The sequence below is a fragment of the Lutra lutra genome, chromosome 18 (assembly GCF_902655055.1).
Source record: "Lutra lutra chromosome 18, mLutLut1.2, whole genome shotgun sequence".
Taxonomy (NCBI): Eukaryota; Metazoa; Chordata; class Mammalia; order Carnivora; family Mustelidae; genus Lutra; species Lutra lutra.
The window spans coordinates 21,877,711-21,900,391 of NC_062295.1; the positions used below are offsets into that span (position 1 = coordinate 21,877,711).

The 22,681-nt window shown below is 55.8% G+C and overlaps 1 protein-coding gene across 3 annotated transcripts in view; it reads right to left on the reverse strand.

Annotated features, from left to right (window-relative positions):
* GTF3C1 (general transcription factor IIIC subunit 1) overlaps positions 1-22,681 on the reverse strand; it is a 69,505-nt gene that overhangs the window by 15,742 nt on the left and 31,082 nt on the right. For 2 of the 3 annotated variants that reach the window (XM_047714378.1, XM_047714377.1), the window contains exons 9-27: positions 21,791-22,097; positions 21,005-21,222; positions 20,507-20,620; positions 18,727-18,863; positions 17,545-17,698; positions 15,257-15,360; positions 13,900-14,081; positions 12,146-12,418; positions 11,728-11,873; positions 10,997-11,094; positions 10,382-10,478; positions 10,092-10,269; positions 7,321-7,462; positions 6,834-6,969; positions 6,359-6,440; positions 6,028-6,216; positions 4,051-4,208; positions 2,300-2,442; positions 250-331 (exon numbers count right to left, since the gene is read on the reverse strand). In XM_047714378.1, the coding sequence (XP_047570334.1) occupies positions 250-331; positions 2,300-2,442; positions 4,051-4,208; positions 6,028-6,216; positions 6,359-6,440; positions 6,834-6,969; positions 7,321-7,462; positions 10,092-10,269; positions 10,382-10,478; positions 10,997-11,094; positions 11,728-11,873; positions 12,146-12,418; positions 13,900-14,081; positions 15,257-15,360; positions 17,545-17,698; positions 18,727-18,863; positions 20,507-20,620; positions 21,005-21,222; positions 21,791-22,097 (2,940 nt within the window). The remainder of the gene's footprint in view (positions 1-249; positions 332-2,299; positions 2,443-4,050; positions 4,209-6,027; positions 6,217-6,358; positions 6,441-6,833; positions 6,970-7,320; positions 7,463-10,091; positions 10,270-10,381; positions 10,479-10,996; positions 11,095-11,727; positions 11,874-12,145; positions 12,419-13,899; positions 14,082-15,256; positions 15,361-17,544; positions 17,699-18,726; positions 18,864-20,506; positions 20,621-21,004; positions 21,223-21,790; positions 22,098-22,681) is intronic. The other variant, XM_047714379.1, reaches the window with a different exon arrangement.

Genomic DNA, 22,681 nt, shown 5'->3' on the forward strand with positions numbered 1-22,681 from the left:
CAAAATAGGCCCAAGGCCCCACAGAATTGCAAAGCGGTGTGTCAAATTCTAACGGTTTCTAAGAATAGATGCTACAGCCCCATCAGATGAGGGCCAAAGCCCAAGAACTGAGCTGATTTCCCAGACGTGCAGGGACAATGTCCATATCTGTAAGGCCGGCAGCGGGGCTGTGGGACCCGGACAATCAGACAAGAACCTACACCCCCTCCCTTCAGGGTGGGACGGGCTCAGTGACCACACAGGGCCTACCTTTGGGTCTTCATAGTCACCTTTCCGATTCATGAAATCTCCCACAAGTGCCTTATCCTGGTACACCTCAGCGAGGCAAACCCTGCAGGAAGAGGACGAACATGACGTCTGGTGTTGTAATGTCTGTCTTCAGAACCGTGGGGAAGACTCCTGTTCTAACACATCTGGCTTCGGCTGACCACAAGGTATGATTTACTTATACACCTGCTGGCTGATCACAGCTCTTAACAAGGAAGGATCTGGGGTCAGCCAACTCTGACTCAAGTCAGGCCTGCTGCTGCTCACGCTTCACACCTCTGCCTTCTCTGAGCTTCCATCGGCCACATGTAAACTGAGAACAGTGACTCTTGCCTGCCTGCCCTCACAGGCATCCAGCCAGGATCAAACAAGATGCCCTATGTGACAGTGTACTGTGAATTTTATTTTATTTTATTATTTTTTATTTTTTATTTTTTTTTTTTTTTTAAAGATTTTATTTATTTATTTGACAGAGAGAGATCACAAGTAGATGGAGAGGCAGGCAGAGAGAGAGAGAGAGGGAAGCAGGCTCCCTGCTGAGCAGAGAGCCCGATGCGGGCCTCGATCCCAGGACCCTGAGATCATGACCTGAGCCGAAGGCAGTGGCTTAACGCACTGAGCCACCCAGGCGCCCTGTACTGTGAATTTTAACTACCAGCCAGGCCCCAGTGTTCATTATTCGTCAAAGCCCTCAATGTCCACAGACATCTTCATCTCTCTGTGACAAGAGAGCCTGACTTGCCCAAAAACAAATGCAGGGAAAGGCAACAGGTGTCGGCAGGGTTCCGAGGAGCCGGAGACTTTCACTTCACAAAGAGCTTGCAAGACAGAGCCTATCATCACATTCTAGAGCTTGGGGAGGCGTAGCTCCCCAAGGTCACACATCTGCTGAGGGCTGGGCCAAGTGGGCCAGGGTGGCCATGACTGGTAGTATCAGCCTGCTCCCAGGTGAGGGAGCCACCTCCAAGTGGACACACACCCTGCGCCAGGCCACAGTCCCTCGTGCTCCCATCCCCCGGCTGCTGCTGCAGGACACAAGGAAGAAGGCCAGGAAGCCCAAGTTCCAGAACTCACTGCACTGCCAAGGCCCTGTCACCCTGGCCAACCCGGATCCTCTCTCTGGGTCTGTTTCCACTCTGAAAAGAAGAGGCGCATGGAGCAGGTGACCAGAGCCCTTTTAGATAGAAGAGTCTAAGACTCTAGAATGGGGAAGGTCCCCGCTGTCTCACCCACTGGCCTCGGCAGACCCCTGGAGACACATCTGGCTGCCACGGCTGGGCGTTGGGCACTGGCAACATGTAGCCGGCAGAGGCCAGAAAAGCCACTGAACAGCCTACAGTGCATAGGACAGCTCCGCTCCGAAGCTATCTGGCCCCAAAGGTCAGCACTGTTGAGGCTGAGAAAGCCAGCCAGGGGAAGTTTTCTCCACAATCTGGGGCTGGGCTGTTCCTCTCTACTACTCTGCTGACTGCCCGCGGCCTGAGACAGAGCCAAGCTCTCCCACCGACAAAAGGTAGGAACAACCAGTTGGTGGAAGCGGTCCTTCCCAACCCCGCCCTGTGTCCCCTCTGCATGGATGGTCTCTGGCCTTCCGCACTCAAGCCCGTGCCTGCGGAGGGGGCTGTCAGGAGTCTGACAGGGCGGGCAATGGCGCTGTGCCCTGGCCGGGTGAGAATGAGGTGGGCGCAGAGGCCTCTGCCCTCACCGCCCGCTGCTGAGGGGATAATCAGTAAGCCACCTAGCTGGGATGGCCCGTTTCTTCCCAGGTAGCAAAGGAGAACGGCACCTACTTCCCAAGGCTGGCCCCAAGTCCACATGACACCAGATATGTGGAAGGGCCTGGAAGCAGACCCTGCCCTTGAAAAAAATCACAGACCCGAATCCTGGGACAGGCTACGGCTGAGCAAGCGGACAGGTGGCCGCTCTGGATTTCAGAGTGGACTCTTAAGCAAAAGGGAGGAGAGAAGACTAAAGAGCTAGAAGCACAGGAGGAACCTTGGCCCGAAGTTCCAAAAGTCCAAACGAGGCTTACTTATAGTTCAGGTAGGCCTGTGGGTTCTTGACTATGTAGCGAGCTCTCCGTCCAACCGAGTGAGAGGTTTTATCCAGAGACTCTTCGAAGGTGGCGTGCAGGATGTCCCGCACAACCTGCCAGGGGACGAACGGGCCCTTCACCTGCAGCAAACACAAGCCAGGATGGAGAGTCAGACTCCTCAGTGCCTGTGGCCTGAACGGAAAGGAGGTGGGAGGGTACGTTCTGTGGCTTCTCATTCCAGACTATCGCCTTCTACAGACCGCTGCCTCCGTGCCCCACACCAGTGAGCTGCTAGCGAAGAGTAGACCAAACCCGCCAAGCCCAGGGGGAGAGGATGTCTTCTGGGAAGTAGCAGGTGCTCAGAGAGCGCTGGGTGCAGAGCCTGGACAGGGAAGGGGGCTTGCTGAAGGAAGGAGGTGGCCCAAGAACCCGTTACAACGTAAGCAGGTGAGAGGAGGGTCTGCCGATCTTGAGCTGTACGGGCTCTGCTGGCCCCTCCAGCTGCACGGAGGGGCCTCCAACCCGTCAGTGTTGCAACGAAAAGCCATTGCAGAGGGAAGGAACAGGTAGGAGGGACAACGACACATCTTTAACTTGTTCCCGGGAGAAGGGACTGGGCTGGAATTTAGGAAGGAATGGGGGGGAGCGCATCTGGGAAAAGTGGTCAAGGAAAGGGATCCAGTAAGCCTGCAGGCAGAGGGCACCCGGGGCTGCTCCTCTTGGCCGGGGTGCTTGAGGACAGGGTGCACACACTGGGCTCGGAGGGAGCCACCCTACCCAGGCCACCTGGCAGCATTACGACCTAGAAGGGGCCCTGTACTAGGCGATGGCAGAACTTGGTCTCCAGTGACTTCGGTGAACCAGTGCGATTGGACATTTGCTATCTCGATGCTCCCTAGGGCTTGCTACAAACTCAGAAGATCCCAACGGCACCAAGTGGCAGGAACAGACAGCCTAGGACAGCGAGGCCGCTCTGGGGAGGAGGATGAGAAGGTGATGCTGGCTCGGGCTACGGGGCCTTCTTGGAGGTAGTGACATTGGAGGAGAGAGGGAGAATGGTAGCCAGGAACTGAGTTCCTCCCCAGCTGTTGGGGCTCGGGGACACGGGCCAGGGGGACCTGTGAGTGTGGGGAACGGTGGCACGGAAGGGGTGGAGCCAGGCCGAGGCTACCATCACCACTCCACACTAATTCAGTATCCGGTGACCGAACAGTCCCCTGCAGTTGGCAGCATGCAGGGCACCGCAGCCATGAAAACAAATGACAAGCCTCTCTGCTTTGTGAGAAGCAGCCGCGCCAATGGGCCAAGAAGGGCCAGAAGCAAAGGCAGCAGCCCGAAAAGTCCATGTCCACGGGGCGCGGTAAGATGTGGTAATTACTTCCAACTGGCAGGACCACTGAAGCCTTTCCAGAGATGATAAGCAGTTAGGAGAGACAAAGAGGGGAGTTTTCCAGGCAGATGAGAGTGGGAGAAGGGGAGCAGGAAGTGCCAGGCTCCCGGTAAAGACAGAGAGACCAACTCTGGGCTGGGTTAGCCTGACCTGGGTGTGCTAGCCCGAGGCTGGAAAGAAATGTGCACAAACGGGAGTATCTGTTTGTAGGATTCTGGGCAATGTTCTTCCTGGTGGCCAGGCCTAACAGCAGAGAGGAGTGCCCTGCGGGCCAAACGGGGAAGGGGGCTCCCCACGGCGGGGAACGCCATGCAGCGGGTACAGGCCAGGAAGGCGCAGGGCCCCGGGGGCTGAGTACCTTGGTGTTGAGGATGTTGCTGGCGATGCGGCAGAGCACGAGCAGCCCGTCCTCCTGCATGGACCAGGTGACCCGCAGCCGGGTCATCCTCTGCAGCGCGCTCTGGTCGGCCTCATCGTGGTAGCGCAGGCTGCGGCTTTTCTCCTGGGGGGACTCTTCTGAGAGTACCAGGGGGAGAAGAGAAAGAGCCTCTAACAACCGGTCTGGAGCTGCCCCTTGGAGAGGGGAAGGGCCCCTACTTGGCTGGGGAGATCTGATCAAGGGCATCGGGAGCCAGATAAACTAACCGCATGAGACTCGGGCCTGGAGATACATACATACTTTTATTTTTATCTTTTAAATTTTTTTCTTTTTACCCCTTTGGTCAAGTTTCATGGGGACAGGCGGGAGGCCTGAATGCAGCCTGCCAATCTCCAACTCTTCCCACTGTAGGGCTAGGCGCTCTGAGGGCATCCGGGACTCGCTCCGGGCCCCCACCATTCTCCGATGTTGTTGCCTGAACCCTGGGGCACCGCGGCAACAAGGCACAGCCCACAGGTTTGCCTTGAGGCCTGAACCGGACTGGGTATAAAACACCAGGGCGGTGCCAGGCGCCAACGTTTTGGAATATTTACTGTGTGCCAAGCACCGCTTTAAGCTTTTTACATGTGACAACTCATAATTAAAAATACTACTCTGCAGAGCGCCTGGGTGGCAGTCGGTTGAGCGTCTGACTCTTGGTCTGGGCTCTCAAGTCAGGATCTCGGGGTTGTGGGATCAAGCCCTTCATCGGGCTCTGTGTTTAGCGTGGACTCTGCTTGGGATTCTCTCCCTTTCCTCTCCTTCTGCTCCTCCCCTCGCTGCCCTCGAACACACTCTCTTGCTCTCTCTCTCTCTACAATGAGTAATAGAATCTTTAAAAAAAGATACTACTTTGCACCAGCCCTACGAGGAATCTGAAACACAGTGAGATACGGTGATTTGCCCGAAGTCACACAGCCCAGTCGGTAGCAGACACGGGATCTGAACCGTGAGCTCATAGCCACTAGGTTTTTTCAATATCTCCTCCCCTCGGGGAGACACTGAAGGCAGTTTCACAAGGTAAACACCATATGCTACTGCCCATTCCAAGAGACTATGTGCTTGGGAAGTTTTTCCAAATTAAGGCAAAAGAAAAGTAGGGTGTGAACATTTGGGATTCCAAGGGACACCACCACCGTATTTTGCCTTGTGATGAATTCAAGTCTCTGTGAGCCAAACTGATCTCACGTGTATCTGGACAGGCTGAGCTGAGGGGGCCTTTCCAATGGACACAAGGCTATTGGTATAAACATCAGCCAAAGAAACCACCAAAACCAGGTTCCCGTTTAAACATCCTGTTCTTGTCTGAAAGCGCTATCGCTATGAGATTGTTGGTATGACACACAGACCACTTAGAGGGTGGAAAGGTGGTCGAAGAAACACACCGGTCTCCTCACTGTCCTCCTGCCATCCTTTGCTACAAAGACTTGCCCAGGTGAAGATTCCAAAATGGCGGCATCAGACATGCCTCAGGGCTTCCTGAGATTCGAAGAGATTCTGCAGGCCTGACCGACTCCAGCCTTTCCTCTAATTTGCAAACATAACATGACTTTGGCCTGATTAACGTCATGCAGACATTAGAAACCAAACACAGGGAATGACAGGATATCGCTGTGATGAGGATTTCTGCCAAAGACTTTCCAGTTTCCTCAGGTGAGATGGAGTTAGAAAACTGAAGTGAGAGGGGTTTCCAAGGGAGAAGACAGAGAAAGCGCATGAGGAGCTCGCAGATCTGTCTGCCAGCTCGACGCGGGGGACAGATCGGCAACCACGCAGCACGAGGCCCCCAGATGGAGGGGAAAACAGAACCCTGAGTCTGAGGGCAGAGGTCACAGTGGCCGCAGAGCCATGACTGCCTGTCTCTGGGCCGGGGGTACAAAGACAAGGCCCAGCAGACGCAAACGAGTATCACGAAACCTTTTCTCTTTCTCTTGATCTTCTTTCCAGGGTCCCTCTTCAGCCGCTTGCGCTTCTGACTCCGTCCGCCCCTCACTCTCCGGTTCCTGTCCAGCGTGGGCTCTCGGTCCATCTCGAACTGCTCTTCCCGGTCAGCGCAGAGGCCGGCTCCCACTCTGGCTTCCCCCCAGATGTTCAACCTGCCGGTGCCTAGAAACAAGCACGAGAGGTGGGCGTCTAAGGACGAGCCCCGCAGGGGCCAGAGACCCAGCAGAGCCTCCATGGTCTGTAGTCACGTGGCCCGTGCTGGCCCCGCGTCTGTTTCTGGGGTGAACGTGCCCTGCACACGTACCTCCGGCACTGAGTGGCAACGGGCGCTTGGACAGAAACGTCTGGAGCCTCACCATGAGCCCATTTTCAGAAGCAGTGTTCTCCTAAAAGGCAAGTGCAGCCCTGGAATGAAGCAGGGGCTTCCCCGAATCCCCAGGGGTCCAGAGCATCAGAGGCTCAGAACTGTTCAGGTTTCTGCAAAGGCCGGGCTGGGGGTTGAGGGACAGGCTGCTCTAGGAGCTGGGCTGCTTCTGGGCCCTCCCTCACGTCTGACCTCTGTCTCACGTCACAGAATCGGTTAGAATGCACTGAAAAGACCGAGGTTGGGCCAGATCGATACACCTACCATACATGTGAAAATAAATATTTAGGCCTCTGGTCAACTGCTGTTCTACCAGTTCAGAAGCAGTGAGCCAAGTCGGGTGAGATCGAGAGGGATGGGTAGCTCTGGCAGCTCCTGGTGGGGGGAGGGGTGCCCGCCCCCCGCCGGGACCCACCTTCCTGGCCTTGCTGATGATGTAGCTGGTCCAGATCCAGTTGCGCTTTAGGTGCCCATAGAAACTGGAATCAAGCCCGGCGGCTCCCAGCCCGTCCCCGGGGATCAAGCCTTCATCCACAACTTCACGGCTTCCCCTGAGGGGCAGGAAAAGAAGCAGAAAGAGAGCCCCTCTTGGGAACCGAAAAGGGAACCCAAGACACGGGCGAGGGTATTTTTTCTTTTACCAGTAATACCCAAGAGAAGCAAAGCACTTGTCAATCCGCCAGATAAGTAAAATTCCCAATTTTCACATTTTGGTAACTGATTTTTTGGAACAATATGGCCCACGGACACTAATCTGCCCCACAATCCCAGAGCCTGGGACAGTCCCGGGCTGCCATGTGGAGCCAGACTCAGAGGGGCTGGAGCCCCTGGGGCGCGAGGCGCCGTGTCCCCGCACTTGGGGGCGGTGCGTGGACACACTTGTGTGTGGGGCAGGGACGCACGTGGTGTACTCCATCATGGCGCATTTGCGCTCCAGGTTGTGCTTGTCAATGGCACTCTCCTGCTCCTTTTGCAGACTGCCCTCCTCATCCAGGCCCTGGTCCTGCGCGCTGTTCTTCCTGACACGCGGGTAGCGCACCACACCTTGGGAAACAAGACACAGGCATCCCTGACGCCGCCGTGCGGTGGCGGCTCTGCACGGCCATGGCGCGTGGCTGTGGCTGAGAGAGAGATCCCGCTCCCCGACCAGAGGACGGGCTCTGAAACTGGCAGAACATCCTCTTCGTAGGAATGCGTTCTCATCGATATCAGAGGGTGACCCCGAGGGAAGGAACTGTACTCTGGCTGACCTCCACTAAGCAGGGAAGGTAAGCCGGCAACAGAAGAACCAGACAGGGGTGGGGAATCAGGAGCAGAGGAGCCCCGAGGCTTCCTTCCTCCGGGGAAGCCTGTGGAGCTCCCGGGCACCCGCACAGAGGGAGCGGGAAGGAACACTGATGCACGTGGCAGTGGCTTCGGGGTCAGTATCAGCAGGGAGCGGGACCAAGAACTCAGTGCGGGGGGGGGGGGGGGTGTCAGTTTCCCTGGGCCCAGTGGGGGACCGGGCAGCCAGATGTTTCCTGCACGCCCAAGAGGTGCATTAACATAGCTGAGAAATCACATGCTGTGAATCCACAATAAAGAACACTGCCTTTCTTGCAAGAATTTCTAAACTACACTCGACTGCTGCTGGAGTCAGGCAAAGGCAGGCTACGGTGATTCACAGGGTACCAGTGACCGTCTTCTAATACCCTTGACGGCAGACCTGGGTGGGGACTGGCTGGGGGCGAAGGCGCAGAGGAGAGCCCTTACCCCACAGCTCTCAGCGGTGTCTACATAAGACCCCATGTTCCAGCTGGGCTTCAGCCCGTAAGGGGGTGGGGCTGCTGTTCCCAGCTTAGAAATGGAGAGAGGCAAAGCTCACAGAGGGCTTCCAAGGGGGCCCAAGGTCATGCATTTGAATGGCCAGTTGAGCCTGGGAGGACCTGAGGCCATGCTTCTCCTGTGTGTCACCTAGCTGTTGTGTCCGAATGCAGATGGAGGTCATCCCCACACTGCACAGGGCCAGGAACCCGCGCTTCAACGGGCTCCCCGGGTGCTTCCGGCACACGCCCATGCTCAGCAAGGCTCCTGCTCGAAAGGATGCTCACAGCCTCTTATACGGTGCTTTTCCCTCAGTCCTTAGGGCAGAAACTCCTTGAATGTTTGTTGAATGAAAGGACCATTGATGCCTGATGAATAGAGTCTCAGCCTCCCCCATTTCTGCTCATGAACGCTAAAAGGGATGGAAATTCACCAATTGTCAAGCCTCAACAACTCTGGTGCAAATAATATACTGGTCCACAAATTTTTATCTGGGTATAAAATGCAGGGGAATTAGGGCACTCTAAAAATCTGAAATGGTAAAAGCCTAGCTCACTGAATGCCAGAGGCTTCTATGAAACACACAGGTCTAAAAATCTGTCCAGACCCATCACATTAAAGGTTCTAAGTACAGGGGCTCATTACCCTGCCAGCACTAAGTAATTCTACCAAATAAATGTGGGGCTCCTGCTTTGCAAAAAGCGACGTTCAGGACTGATCTTTTGGCACTGACAGGAGGAAGGGAAGAGGGCTCCTCTCCCAGGGGCAGACTGGATGTGCCATTCCTCCTCCTTGCAGAAGGGGCGAGAAGAGACCAGATGGAATCTGGCTCAGAGGGCAGAGCAAGGATCTATGGCCTTCACACACCATCTAGTCAATCAACATTTATGGGACGTTGACTGTGTACCAGGCACTTTGGGACACCAGGGGAGGGAAGTCCAATTTCCTGGGCCCAAGGAATCCCGCGAAGGAAATCAGAAGACGGCATAAGGTGCTGGCAAGGCTTTCTCAAAAGAGTCAATGCTCGATGTAGGCATGGCCACTGCCAGGTGGACACAGGTCAGGGGATATTCCAAGGACAGGAAGAAGACGCAAGCTAAGGCCTTATCCCCAAACCCAACTCAACCGACCACCTGATCTGCTCATTTCTTCAACTCCAAAATATCTCCCTCGCCAAATAAACTAAAAAACACAACAAAATAAAAAACAAAAAACCCCGAACAAACAAAAACCAAAACACCCTACAAAATACCTCCCAAGTGCCCCCCTCCTTCACGGTCACCAGCAGACGGCTCTCTCTTAGAGAAGAGTCATGGCTCGGCTTCTGCTCTCGGGCCCTCAGTCCGTTCCCCACCCAGCAGGCAGGGCGGACTTCTCCCTGCTCTTAGGACAGAGTTGGCGCCAAGTCCTGCAAGGCCCCCAACATCTGACTCGCCCCCACTGCTCCTCCAATTGCAGATGCCACTCTTCCCCCAGCCATGCCGGCCTCTCCTGTCTCTCCCACAAAACACTTGTTGTGGCCGTGCCTGCGGGGCCCATCCCCAGCTCTGGGCTCGGCTGGCTGGGGCGGGGACGGCTGTGATGGGGCAGGCCCAGGAGATGCCAGACACAAGGTGCTTGACAAATTCCTACTGAATGCACAAGTGAATAAGGACCAAGCAGAGTGATCTGGGTGAAACGTGTGTGGGGGTCTGGGAGTCTCCCATTCAGAGCCCACCGCCCTCCTTTCTAAAGCAGCCCCAAGGATACTCTAGGTGTCCAGGGAGTGGTATGAAAAGCAGCAGCTGCTTCTAGGGTCCTCTCACCAGGAACCCCGGAGATGACCCGGGAAGCAGGGGGAACGGCGGGGTCCCACCCAGAGCCACAGTACCTAATGGGGTGTTGAGACAGACACACTGCAGATCAAACCAGTAGTTCTCCACGTCCTGCATGGAGTTCAGGACGTACAGACGCCTTTCAAAGGGCCGGCTGCTGTGGGCCAGGTTGTAATGCGGGTCACAGATGGTGGTGTCAACGATAACCGCGTTCTTCTTCAAGAAAATGAAGACCTAGAGACACGTGGACAGGGCGAAGAAAGAACCTCAGAACCGCCGCAGGTCAGCCGCCCGGAAACCTCTCAACCATCAGGAACGCCACTCACTCGGGCGTAAGAGACGTTACCTGGTCTTTATCCTGAAACTTTTCTGTGGGGCCGAACTGCAGCAGCCCCATGTGGCACAGCCTCTGAAGGTTCTCCACCACAGAAAAAATGTAACGTCTGGAAAACAGAGGGGAGGGGTGGGTTCCAATTGCCACATGCTCGGCAGTGGTCAAAGGGTCTGTGTCTCGGCTGAGGGATGCCACTCGCTCGTGGCCACCCCCTTCCAGCTCGTGGGTGCTGGAGGACTGGCCTCGGGCCGGCCCGGCGAGGAGAGCCCGATTCTGCCCCTTCCCAACACCCAGCCAGGGAAATGGAGCCTCGATCCTACAGGGGAACTGATTCCCAAATGCAGGAGGCAAAAGGGAAGCCCCTCCCCAATACTTGTGCTCTTCATCGGCGGACTGTAGGTTCTTTTAACCTTGAAATGCAGTAATAAAACTCACCAGCCTGCACCTCATTTGCCCCTATGCTTTATCCACAAGGCTCCTAGGACCACTGAATGAAGGAGAGCCTCGTGTCTTTATGACCTGGCAGGCAGAACTGTTCCCATTTCCTGGTGAACGATCACTCAGGGCCCTCGCTTCAGGCTGCCTGCCGGACCCTCGGCCAGTCCGCGTCTACCCCAGGAGCCTCACCTCTTGTACAGGAGCTGTTGCCGGACGGGCCTGGGCAGGAAGCGGATCAGCGTGTGCTTCTTCAGAGGGTCGTTCAGAAACTCCTCAAGGTCGTCTACCTAAGAGGTCATATTCAGGATCAGCTCACCCTCAAGTCCAGGGTCAATGACAAGAATCACGCAATATACGCACCACTTTCTGGGCAGTCATCTCTCTGAACCCATTTTCTCCTTTTGCTGTATTTACCAAATTTCTAAAACATACTTTATTGTTAAAACATAATTATTTGTCTGTCTTTCAATCTGTCTGACTGCACTAACTCTAAGAATACGTCTTTCAAGTATTTCCCTTGACCTCCCAGGCAACCATACACCTATCCAATCATTTATCTATCTATCTCTATCCGTCCATCCTGTCTATCCTCCCTCCCCATCTATCCATCCATCTACCCATCCTTCCTTCTATCCACCCACTCATCCGTGCATCCAATCTGTCCATCTATCCATCCATTCTTTCCACCATCTCTCTCTCCATCACCTATCCTCCCTTCCTTCCTCCCTTCCTTCTGTCCTTCTAGGCACCCATCCATCCATCCACCCAACCATCTCATCTCATCTTTTCCTCCCACCCTCCATCCATGCATCCAGAGAACAGCAAGTCTTGAAGTATTTTCCCTTGATTGGGTGAACATAGGTTTTCTGGCCTACAGCTGAGGGACTAGCGCCCACAACAGCCCCAGGAGTCATCAGTACCTTATAACTGACTTGCACAATCTGAACAAAGATGGAGAGGGGCAGGCAGAGAAGAATGTCACTGACGAGGGCCCAGCCGAAGCCAAAGTCCTTGTGGACTGGGATGGGAGGGACGTAGCGTTTCCACGAGGCTTCATCCACATATACTAGGAGAGAATCAGGGTCAGTGCCACAGGAAAGGTCCCAATCATGGCGGAGACATGACATCGTCCCAGCAGGTCCTGACTCCCTCTCATCACAAACTTGGGTAAAACCCTTCTTGTCAGGCTGGAGGACCCCGGGTTGAGGAGGTCTAGATTACGACTTTCTTTTGATCAGGGCACCGTGGGGATTCAGCCGGTTCAGATGCTCAGGAGGAGGAGGCACTAGGACTCCTCTCAGGACTCCACTGGGCGTGCCTGCCTTGGGAGCACCTCACCTTTCTCCGTGGGGAGCTCCACTTCGGTCTCCAGGACGGTTCCATCTTGTCGGTCCTTGGGTGGGGCATCAGAGGAGGCCCCCAGGTCACTTCTGAAGGAGGGCGGGACTCCCATCCTGCCTGGGTCCTGCCTTCTCCTCGTACTGCCGAGGCCCGGCTTGTCCCCCAGGCGGCTGGTGGGATGCCCGTAGATTAAGTACCACAGAAACATGTGTATTGCCCGCAGGCGAGGCATTTTGGGCAGAAATCCTAGAGAGCGGCCGAGTCCTGGAACTGAGGTGAGAGAGCGGGAAGGGCAATGCTTGAGGACTCCCACCGATTCGCTCCAAAACCACCGAGTGCCGCTATGTCCCACGTGCCAGGGAGACAGCTCACATCCTTACTCTCACCGAACTTACTTTCCAGGGCAAAGGGCACAAATAACAAGATACTTGGAATCATGTATCAGAAAACAAAGTGAGGAAGGGGGAGGAGGGCCATAATTTCACCTAGAGGACAAGCAAGGTCCTCAAGGGGGCAGAGTGAAGGCACACAGGTACCTGGGGATATGCCCTCCCAGGGACAAGCGCGAGGTGCTGGAGACATGCATGTGCCCGGCACGTTTAAAGGAGGGTCGGGAGGCCGCAGTGATGGGTGCAGCAAGGGAGGAGGAGGGCGCAGCGGGTAAGCTGGAGTGTGACGGAGAGGGACAACCCTGGAGAGGGCCTGCCAAACGTCCACACAGGGCACCTGCCCCGGCTTGATGGGGCTGTGTAAAATACCCCCATTTCTAGGTTCTTTGAAAGCATCCTGTTTGTTGATACAAATGAAGTCTTGCCCGGCTTTTCCCGGGGAGAGAAGCCAGGTGAGGGAGCAGAGAGCCACAGGAGCAGGGGGAGAGGACGAGTGGCCAGGAGGCCCTCCTCCACCCCCATGCCCGCTGGAGGGACACATGCACCATCTTCTGTCTGCGCAAGTGCAGGCACTGGTCGGCCGCACCTGCTCCTGCCTGGGACAGCCTCTCAGGGCCTAAGCCCGGAAGGCGGAAGGCAGGCTGCCTTGCTAGGACAGGATGTGCGGAGAGGGAGGTCACACAGATGGCCTCTTCTGCCTCGGATTGCAGTTCTCCGGGGCCATGTGCCCCCAACCAGGACATAGTCTATCCCCTGTCGAGTCACCTCTGTCCTCCTCCGCCAACGTGCATGTTTATGGCCAGGAGAGGTGTGAAGCTGCAAAGCGCCCCCCCACCCCACCCCCGCCCCGCCTGGGCCTTCGGCACTTGCCCCGCACATGTTCACGTTGGGGCGGCCTGGTGGGGGCCCAAGGAGAAGGCAGCCCCATCAGAGAACAGACTCTGGGAAAATCATACGAATGTTCAAAGTCCTCAATGACCATAACTACCAGGAGGGGTATGAGGTCAGGAGAAACAGATTTTCTGTAGCTTAGCGAACATTCCAGCCCAAGGACACTGAGCCGAAGGAACTCACCTTTGTGACTAAATCCTCATGTTAGCTACGACCTAGCACAGTTTCACCCAAGCCTCCTGACAGCCCTGTGAAGTATGCAGGGCAAGAAGCATGCCCACTGTGCAGATGGAGAAACTGAGGCCAGCGGCGGCCATGGTACCAGCACCCTCATGACCCAGCCAGTGACTAAGACCTGCTTCTTCCAACTACAGCCCCGTACCAGAATGTGGCATGGCAAGTGACTCAAATGTCGCTATGCAGACAACCCAGGGCGTGATGCCAGACGCCAACGGGGGGCCGCTTGTTTACCTATAACAGGGTTGTAATTTTTCAGCTGGGTGATGCCCATCTTCTCGTCGGTTTTCTTCACCCGTCCGCTTTCTGGTTTAGAGGAAGCGTTCGGCTGAGAGTCTGCTGATTCGCTTGGACCCTCTTTTCCTTGACTTTCGTCTTCAACCTCTTGAGGTGCAGGAGGCTGGGGTACCTTCACCCTGCAGTTCAAATACAAGATCAGTAGCGTGCTGGGAGAACGAGGACTGGGAAGGAAGACATGGTCCGCCCTCGGGAATCAGACGCAGCCACTGGACCTTGGAGTTTCACCCTCCCCTGCCTGTCGAAGGCAAGCAGATGATGTGAATGAAAAAAATGCATCGGGTCACTGGACATTCGGGGGTGACAGGGGCTGTGGGGACCTGCCGAGGGCACCCCCACCTACTGGCCAGCTGCTACCTTGTAAAAAAGGTAGCCAACGTGCTGGGTCCTCTGACATTTTCAGAAATGCCAGAGATCTGGGGCGCCTGGGAGTGGCTCTGTCCACGAAGCATCTGACTCGTGACTTCGGCTCAGGTCATGATCAAAAGGTGGTGAGATCGAGCCCTGTGTCAGGCTCTGTGCAGCAGGCAGCCTGCTAGAGACCCTCCTTCTCCCTCTGCCACCCCCCCACCCCTGCTTGCATGTTTTTAAAAAATATATTAAAAAAAAAAAAAAAAAGAAGTGCTAGATATCAGGAATTGATGTGAAATCCATCAGCAACCCAGTTCCGAGTACATAAGCCAAGGTCTGCGATCCTCATGGAACCCTGTGCCTGCCCATCGGCCACATCCAGTTTAAGCTCAGCTAAGAATTTTCTTCCGGCCCTGAGTTTTCTCAGTCCGTGAGATAGTTTATGGACAAAATTAGAGAAGGCCTCAGAAAGGCAAGTAGGCTCACTGTGAGCCGTCAGGAGACTGAGTGATCTTCCTACTTCACAGGGCCCGTGAGTCAGAGTGCTCTGCCAACACCATTAGGCAGAGTGGAATGAAGAACGTTAGGCCACTTTTTTTTCCCCTTAAAAGTCCAGAAATTGGGGGCACCTGGGTGGCTCAGTCAGTTAAGCGTCTGCCTTTGGCTCAGGTCACAATCCAGGAGTCTGGGAATCGAGCCTTGCTATAGGCTCCCTGCTCAGTGGGGAGTCTGCTTCTCCCTCTCTCCCACTCCTCTGCTTATCAAGCTTGTGCTCTTTCTCTCTCTCTCAAATAAAATCTTAAAAAAAAAAAAAATCCCGAAATTGCTCCTAAACCCATGAATACACTGGTCTTGCCTGAGTATAAAGGGCAAAAGTGCTATGGGCGGGGACACAAAGACCAGGCAGCTTGCCCGTGGATTCCTGTGGGGGGCCGCCACTTGCCTGTTTGCTGTGCTAGAATTGGAGATCCGGAAACGGACCTGCTCGATGGCACTTCTCACCAGCGGGTCATTCTGATCCATGGACGGGTGCACGACCAGATCCACCTGTGGAGTGAGAGGACAGAGCGTCCCAGAAGGGCAGGGGAAATGCTGAGGGAGCCCTAGCTCCGTACCTCGCTTCTCGGTGGTCGCCACCTGTTCTCATTAACATTTCCAAGAGATGTCTGGGACCAAAATGAAAGGGCCATTATGATTTCTGGCATCAAAATTCCTCGAGCTCCGCCATCAGGAGACATGCTGCTCGGCTCAGGGGAGGAACGTCTGCCCTGGAAAGACAGCAGCCCACCTGGCAGTCTCCCGGCTGGGCTGTTCCGGCCCCCAGCCTCTGCCGCTACCTGGTGGCCTGCTCCTGCTACCCCAGTGCAGCTATCTGAGAATTTCCCATAGTCGCCCGTGAGTCCTGAGAGCTTCCATCTGGAAAAGGTAAGCAGCTTTCATTAATCTCCCCTTGCTGAGAGTGCCATAGTGGGACTCCTGCCAGGCCCGCATCTAAACCAACTGGCGGAGGATTTAGAGCTTCTTTTGTTCTCTTCCCTCTCCCAGGGTACTGAAGCTGAACAGTTCCGGTGGTGACCACTGCACGCGTGTTATCTGGGGTGACAAAGGGAAGAGCTTGGTGGAGATGAGGAGAGGGTGCGAGGGTGGTGGCTGGGTGAGAGATGGGAGGCGTCACGGTCACAGCCCCCGGAGAGCCAGGCCTTTCTTCCATCTCTGCTGCTGGCAGGACAGAGCATGGTCAAGTTTCCTAGATGGATGGCTCTGGCCAGCAGGCCTCATGTTGACAGTGGCCCAAGGGGAGAGGCGGCGGATGGCAGGGAATGGGGAGTACCATCAGGATGGGGACCCTTCACCCGCACCCTGCCAACTTTGTGGGGATTCTGCGAGGCTCTGGTGAGATACAGTTAGGCAACACCTCGGAACAATTACACGCACTGAGCAAATACAATGCATTCCCATTTCCCACGGGCAACGGCCCAGCGGCCAGCCCGCTCCCTGACGGCCCAACGGGCAGGACGCAGGAGTGAAGGCCAACGGTGCCCTTGTGTCTGAGGTCTTGGGATCTGTGGTGCTTACGCCTGGCGCTCTGTCCCCACCCTCTCCCTCCACACCACCTGCTGGACACTAGGGCCGACAGGAGCTGGACACATAGCGGATTCCCGGGCCACTCCTGGACTGGGGGAGACTCTCTTGCCCTTGTCACCATCCTGAGAAGGCCACCCACCCCCTCCTAAGTAACTGCTCAGAAATCTGAGGGGCTGCGGCTGAGGGGTGGGGGCTTTGGCCCTTCAATGAGAGAGGTCAGCACAAGGACCACCCCCCTCCACGCGTGCTCCAGGGGAGGAGTGACAGGCTGCCAGGGGTTGGGGGCGGGGGAAGGAGAAGGGCAAGGTCATAGGGACTGAAAGAGCAGATAGGAAAATGATGAGAGCTGCCAACCCAGAAGGGCAGAAACGGTGTAAGTCATTTCTCACGCAGCTCTGTTTCTCAAACTTCAAACCAAAAAATAAGATAAAGTAAAAAAGCAGAAATGACCTTGCCAGCTTATTAAGGAAACGCCACATCAAAGCACAGCTTTCTTAAGGAAGAGATTTACAACGCAGCCACAAAAAAAGGGTCAGCCAATTACCAGTGCCTGTCCCTGCAGCACCTTCCCTCTGGTCCCTGGGCCTGGCGGGGCTCTCTCCAATTACTCTGACCCTGAAAACTCTACGCCTTAAGACACATGCAGAGCTGTGAGCTCCAGTTGCTATGGGAATGGCCCCCAACCTTAAATTTCATAGAAACAGATAAACTCAAGAAAGAAGATCTACGCGTGCTCAGGGCATCCTGAGTGACCACCGGCAATTCCTTGGGGATATTTCCTTGCATCTCCGTGGAAATCGTTCTTGGTGCCCTAGTCTACACCTTCCACCTGATACCTGTAGCTGAGTCTCTGCCAGCAGGCTCTGCCAGACTCTGATGTGTCACTCAGGGTGGGCCTGGGCGCCGGACACCTGCTCTCAGGCCCACACACGCTGCCCCAAGATCCAAGCACATTATCCTGCCTTTGCGTTTCCAGCCTCCTCAGGAAGCCGGCAAGGCCCCTGCTCCCCAGATGAGGAGGCACAATGTGCAACTGAGTTACTGGCAGCAGTGGAACAAGTGAAATCAGACGAGGGCAAGAGGAGCCAGACGAGGAAGCCTCCAAGAGCAGGAGGCCGGCGTGGGGGGCGCCGAGGGAGCCTGCACCTTCTTCTTGATGCCGTCCTGGATGACCGTGGTACGGTACAGCCTCAGGAGGCCCTCCTCGGACAGGTTGCGCACCAGGCGGACGATGGACTTCTTACAGCACTTGGTGGACACGCCTTCTTGCTTCTCCTGATCCATGATCATTTTCTGGATCCTGGGGTGTCACACAAGAAGAGGTTAGTATTCCCAACAATCTCATCACAAGGCGGCTCAAGAGAAGCCAGCACTCACAGCAGCTTCCCGTGCTGAGCCTTCCCTGGGGGAGCTAACGGGAGCTCGTGATTCCTGAGGACTTGAGGGGGCGGGGGGGGACCCTGAATGCCGTAATGGAGATCTGTCTTCACCCTGTCTCCATGCTCATTTAACTCCCAGACAGGTGGACCAGGCTCCTGCAGTCGACACTCAGGTCCGACTGGAGGGTCCGCAGCTCTTTCTGATTCCTCTCCTTGTGCAGCCCCCACTCTAGATCTTACCAAGGGACTGCAGGGACATTTCCAGGTCACGGATTACTGAACGGCAGGGCCAGCAGGACGTGAGGAAGGCCCAGCCGAACCTCTCATGGCACTGAGGGCAGCACTGTCTCTCTAACTGAGGCCTAGGGAGATTGTCTGCACACAGTCTCCCCAGGCCTCAGTTAGAGAATTAGGATGAGGCCCACTGGCCAAGCGCAAGGCTCCTTCTAATCGAGCGGCTCTGATGCTGGTGCCTCAGAAGCCAGATGTGGCCAGGAAGCGGTGGTGATGGTGGGTTAGAAGGAGCCCCACGGGGCAGGAGGCCCTACACGCACAGAGCCAGCCCAGACACACATGCTCTACCTATATCTCTATTTCTGCTTTCACATCCAACTGTATCTGAGCCAAACGCTCCACGCAGAACTAAGAACAGTTAGTAAGCTGATGTTATTAGTTGTCCAAGTTTCTTCTCTAAGGAAAGAGAAGGGCCCTGCACCTCCCCTCACCTTCCACTTCTCGCTCCCTCAACCTCCCCGCGTCTAGGGCCTCAACGTTCCTCAGTGTCTACACTTTCCGAATCACCAGAACAAGTGCTAAGCCTTCCCTCCTACACGGGGCAGCTAGGGGAATCTTCTGACTCAGAAGCCGCTCAGTCATTTCCATGACTTGTGACAGCCAGCTGGCCTGAGATACACCGTGAGCACAGAGAGACGGACGGACGGCCCCTTACGTGAACAAGCTCTCGATTAAGCGCAGGTTGGTGACGGCTTCTATGATCAGGTTCCTGCGTTTGAGCAGCCGGTAAGTTTCGTGGGGTTTGTCTTGGCCCGGGCCATGCTTCCCCGTCTTCTGAGAACCGCCGCTTTCCTAGAACAGGGACCGAGAGAGTGAGAACACAACGGGCTCAGTGCGGTCGGGGGCCAGACGCCATCCCCGTGCGTGTGCTTTGCCTCTTTAGGCAGTTTCTATGCCCACGTTTCAGGAAGGAAGAGTCAAGAGGACCATGTGTCTCTGGGAATATTGGACAGAAGCAGGGGTGGGCTGGGTTCATGCAGTTGCCCCTAGTACGTTAGGATGTGTGCCAAGGAAAGACAAGGGGAGAAGAAAAGAGCTCTGTCCCCTTCCTGCCAAAATGCCCACGGTTCTCTTCATGGCTCCTGTCTTCTAAGAGTTTCCGTGAACTCGTTCCATGTGCCCTTGGGGCAGATTTGTTCAAGCCCCTGCGTGTCCCAGGAAGGAGGGGAAATCCTGACTCCAGCAGATTTCCTGCACATCACTTGGCATGAATGAGCACCCCACGGTGGCCCAGGGCCCCCTGCGCCGGACACCCTCCTCACTCATAGCGGCGCTTTCCGGAGAGTGAGAACAGCCAGCCCCAGATCACTTCCTTGCCGAGGGCTGGGGCTTCAGGAGAGGCACGGTTCTTTCCTGAAGGGGGACCAGCTCCAAAGGGTTCAAGATTCAAGAAGAGTTTCGGGAGAGAGACCTCTGGGCTCTCTCGCACCGAAGCGAACATTCTGGAGGGGAGCCGCATGAGCAGCATGGCCACTGCCAGGGCGGGGGATTGGCTGCTGGAGGGCAAGGCGAAGACATGCTTGGCCAACAGTCTTCCAGATACGGCCTTCATGCCCTCTTCTCAGCACACGGCAGAAAGAAGGACAGCGTTCTTCTGTTACTTGGGGAGCGGATTCCTAAGAGGCAGAGAAAGAGCTGAGCCAGGTGGCAAGCAGAGGAATTCTAGGACCTGGAGGAAGCGTGCGTGCACTGGAGACATGTGAGCCTGAGCAGAAGGTGCCAAGGGGGTGGGGGTGGGGGAGCGGGGAGCAAGGCAGACCCTCCAGAACCTGCTGGCATCCACCTGCTGGCAGATTTCTTCAGTGCAACACAGTCCCTACCGGGACTTGAGAAGTTATGCCATCGAAAGATGAGGAAAGGGCTACGAGTTTCTAGAAAAATCCACAGAAAACCTTTGCAACCCCACGCTCCATCGCTTCTGCTGTAAGGCTTGTACCAAAAGCAAAGGCCTCCATGCCAGCAAGGGAGAAGCAAGGGGGGAGCTGCACACACGTGGGTCCTGGTCCCTACTTTGCATCCATCAAGCAGGCAAGTCACTCACTCCCCAGGGGCCTCCCGGGTCTCATCCTGGCCGAGACCCAACATCGACCTCACGGAGTGTCATGAGGCCTCAGCAAAAGAGCAGAACAGCCTTGAAAGCCACCCCGATCCCAGCCATGCCCAGTGCGGGCTGCCTCGTCCTGACGCTGTGCTGCTGAAGCTGGGAGGCGCCACTGGCGGGATCCAAGGCACGTTCAAGTGACAAAGGACGGCCTAAGGTGAACTGAATCACATCACGAGAGCAGCGCTCCTGTGTCAACTGCCTTTTTAATCCTTCTAATTACGCTGATGAAAAGCATTTGATTCTACCGCGTCCTTAAAGCCGCGACCCCCAACAGCATCTGGCCAGAACGTACTGAACAGTTTCGGTTTTCCTTTATCTATTTTATAATTACCTTCCTCTCACGGCCAGTGATACTGGCCTTCCAGCTAAGGCAGGGCTTCTCAGCGCCGGCATTGCTGACGTCTGGGGCTGGGTAAGTCTCTCCTGTGGGCTGTCCTCGCACATTCTAGGAGATTAAGCAGCAGTCCCTGGCCTCACCTACCAGACGCCGGGGGCCCCTACTCCCCCAGCTGTGACCAGCAAAAATGCCTTGTCCGGACATGTCAGATGTCCCCTGGGAGGCTAAACCGGCCGAGAGCAGGAAGAACTGCTGATCTAAACAAATTTTCCTTCCAAAATAAATTTAAGTAAAAAGAGTAAGTTGTTGGAAACGAAAAGGCTGTGTAAACAACAGTGCCAGCTTTCTGGCCAGGCGAAGAGGTAGTGTGTGGATGCGCACCAGGCGATTGCCCAACACGCAGTGCTCTTATCATTACTGATTCTGCTGTTGTTGAGAACTGGGAAGGCCAAGGTCCACCTGCCCCTGGCGCTTCCCACCATGAGCACTCACCTTTGGGTTTTCGTGCCTGACCTCTTCGATCACAGTTATGTCGCCGCTGCTGTTCTTCATGCTGCGGGAGCTGAAGGACACGCCAGGGTCTGAGGAGGAGCTGGTGTCCTGAAGGCTGTCCCGGCTCGCAGAGCTCTGGCAGGGTTGCTCCTCAGCCGCTCCTAGGGAGGAAGGCAGCTGCTTCTTCGGGGGGTGAAGGTTTCCGACTTTCCAGCCACCTGCAGTGGAGGGGTGGTGGGGAGCACGACTGAAATGTGGCCCCATCGAGGGACAGAGAGAAGGGCACTTCTGCTCGGCAGCTGGACCAGCCCCCCGCAGGCCCAGGATTCCATGGGGATGGCTGGAGGACTCGGGTACATGCCTCCCCGCTGCCCCACAACCCTGCTCAGCTGGATGCCAGACTCCACCCTGCATGTATTTCCAAAAGTTCTAACTGAACTAAAAACTTGAGGGGGCCTCAGATGGCTGGAGGAAGGGGACAGAGGAAGCTGAGTGGATCCCATCCCTTTACTAGTGAAAACACAACAGAGAAATTGAATATTGGCTAAGGAGAACTGACTCGAAAGCAGCCAGGAGACAGACTATGTGATCGTCTCCTCCAAACTTAGGGATTACGAGATCACGTGACACCAACAGGTCCCCAGTTAGGACGGTACCAAGGAGATCCTCGGGTGTCCACTAAACTGAACGGGCTGTTTTCTGAAGATCGCCAGCAGCTCAGATGGAGGGCACACGTGTCCCCCAGCCTTGCCCGCCCTCCCCCCAACCCCGAGGGCACCCCCTTACCCTTCGCCGAGGCAGAGTGATGAGGCTGGGCCCCGAGACTGGCGTTCGAGCAGGACTTCCCGTCACTCTGGGATCCTCTGCCTTTCCTCTTGCTGCTGCCCTCTTCCTCGCTATCAGACTCGGAGAGGAAGGTGTCCTCCCCTTCAGGCACGAGTGACTCCTCCTGCACCGAGGCCAGGCTCACAGTGGTTAGTAGCTGGCTCCGGGCTTTCTCCCTTTTGTACTGTCGGCTCAGATCGCTCTCTTCTGCAAACACGCAGGAGATGTACTTGGTGGTCCGCTGACGCCCTTCATCTTCCATGAACCCCTGGAAGGGATGAGATGTGTTCGGTCACATCTGGAGGGAGCGACAATACTCACGCACGTGGGTGAGCTAGGGGCTGCAAGGGCTGTTTCCTGATCTTTCCTGCACCTGCTCTGTCACCCCTGGGGCCCCGCATTGGCCCCACGATGTTCCCTCCCTGTCTTCCTGCCTGGGCATCTCTCAGCTGCTGCTTCCACAGGCCTGTTGGAGATGGTTTTCCCCACTGCCATCCTGGACGTGCGTCTGCTCTATGGGACCATGAGCTCCCTGAGGGCAGGGTCCTAATTTGGCCCTCCCTACCTCCCCAGTGCCCGGCACAGGACTAGGCCCACAGGAGATGGTTTGGGAGCAGTGAGTGTTAGCTATGTAGGGTTCAAGGGTTCAGAAATGTTGTCATGGACTGGAGGTCACCAGTTCCATGTGTTCCCTGCCTTGGGGATGGAGAACGAGGCTATCCCCTACCCACACTCATTCTTATCTTCCAGAACAGGGGAAAAGGGGCTCCCCAGGGCCCTTAACGGTAGGAAGAGCAACATCATCTATATGCCAAGCTCATGCCGAGGCACACGTCACGCACTCTGCAATCA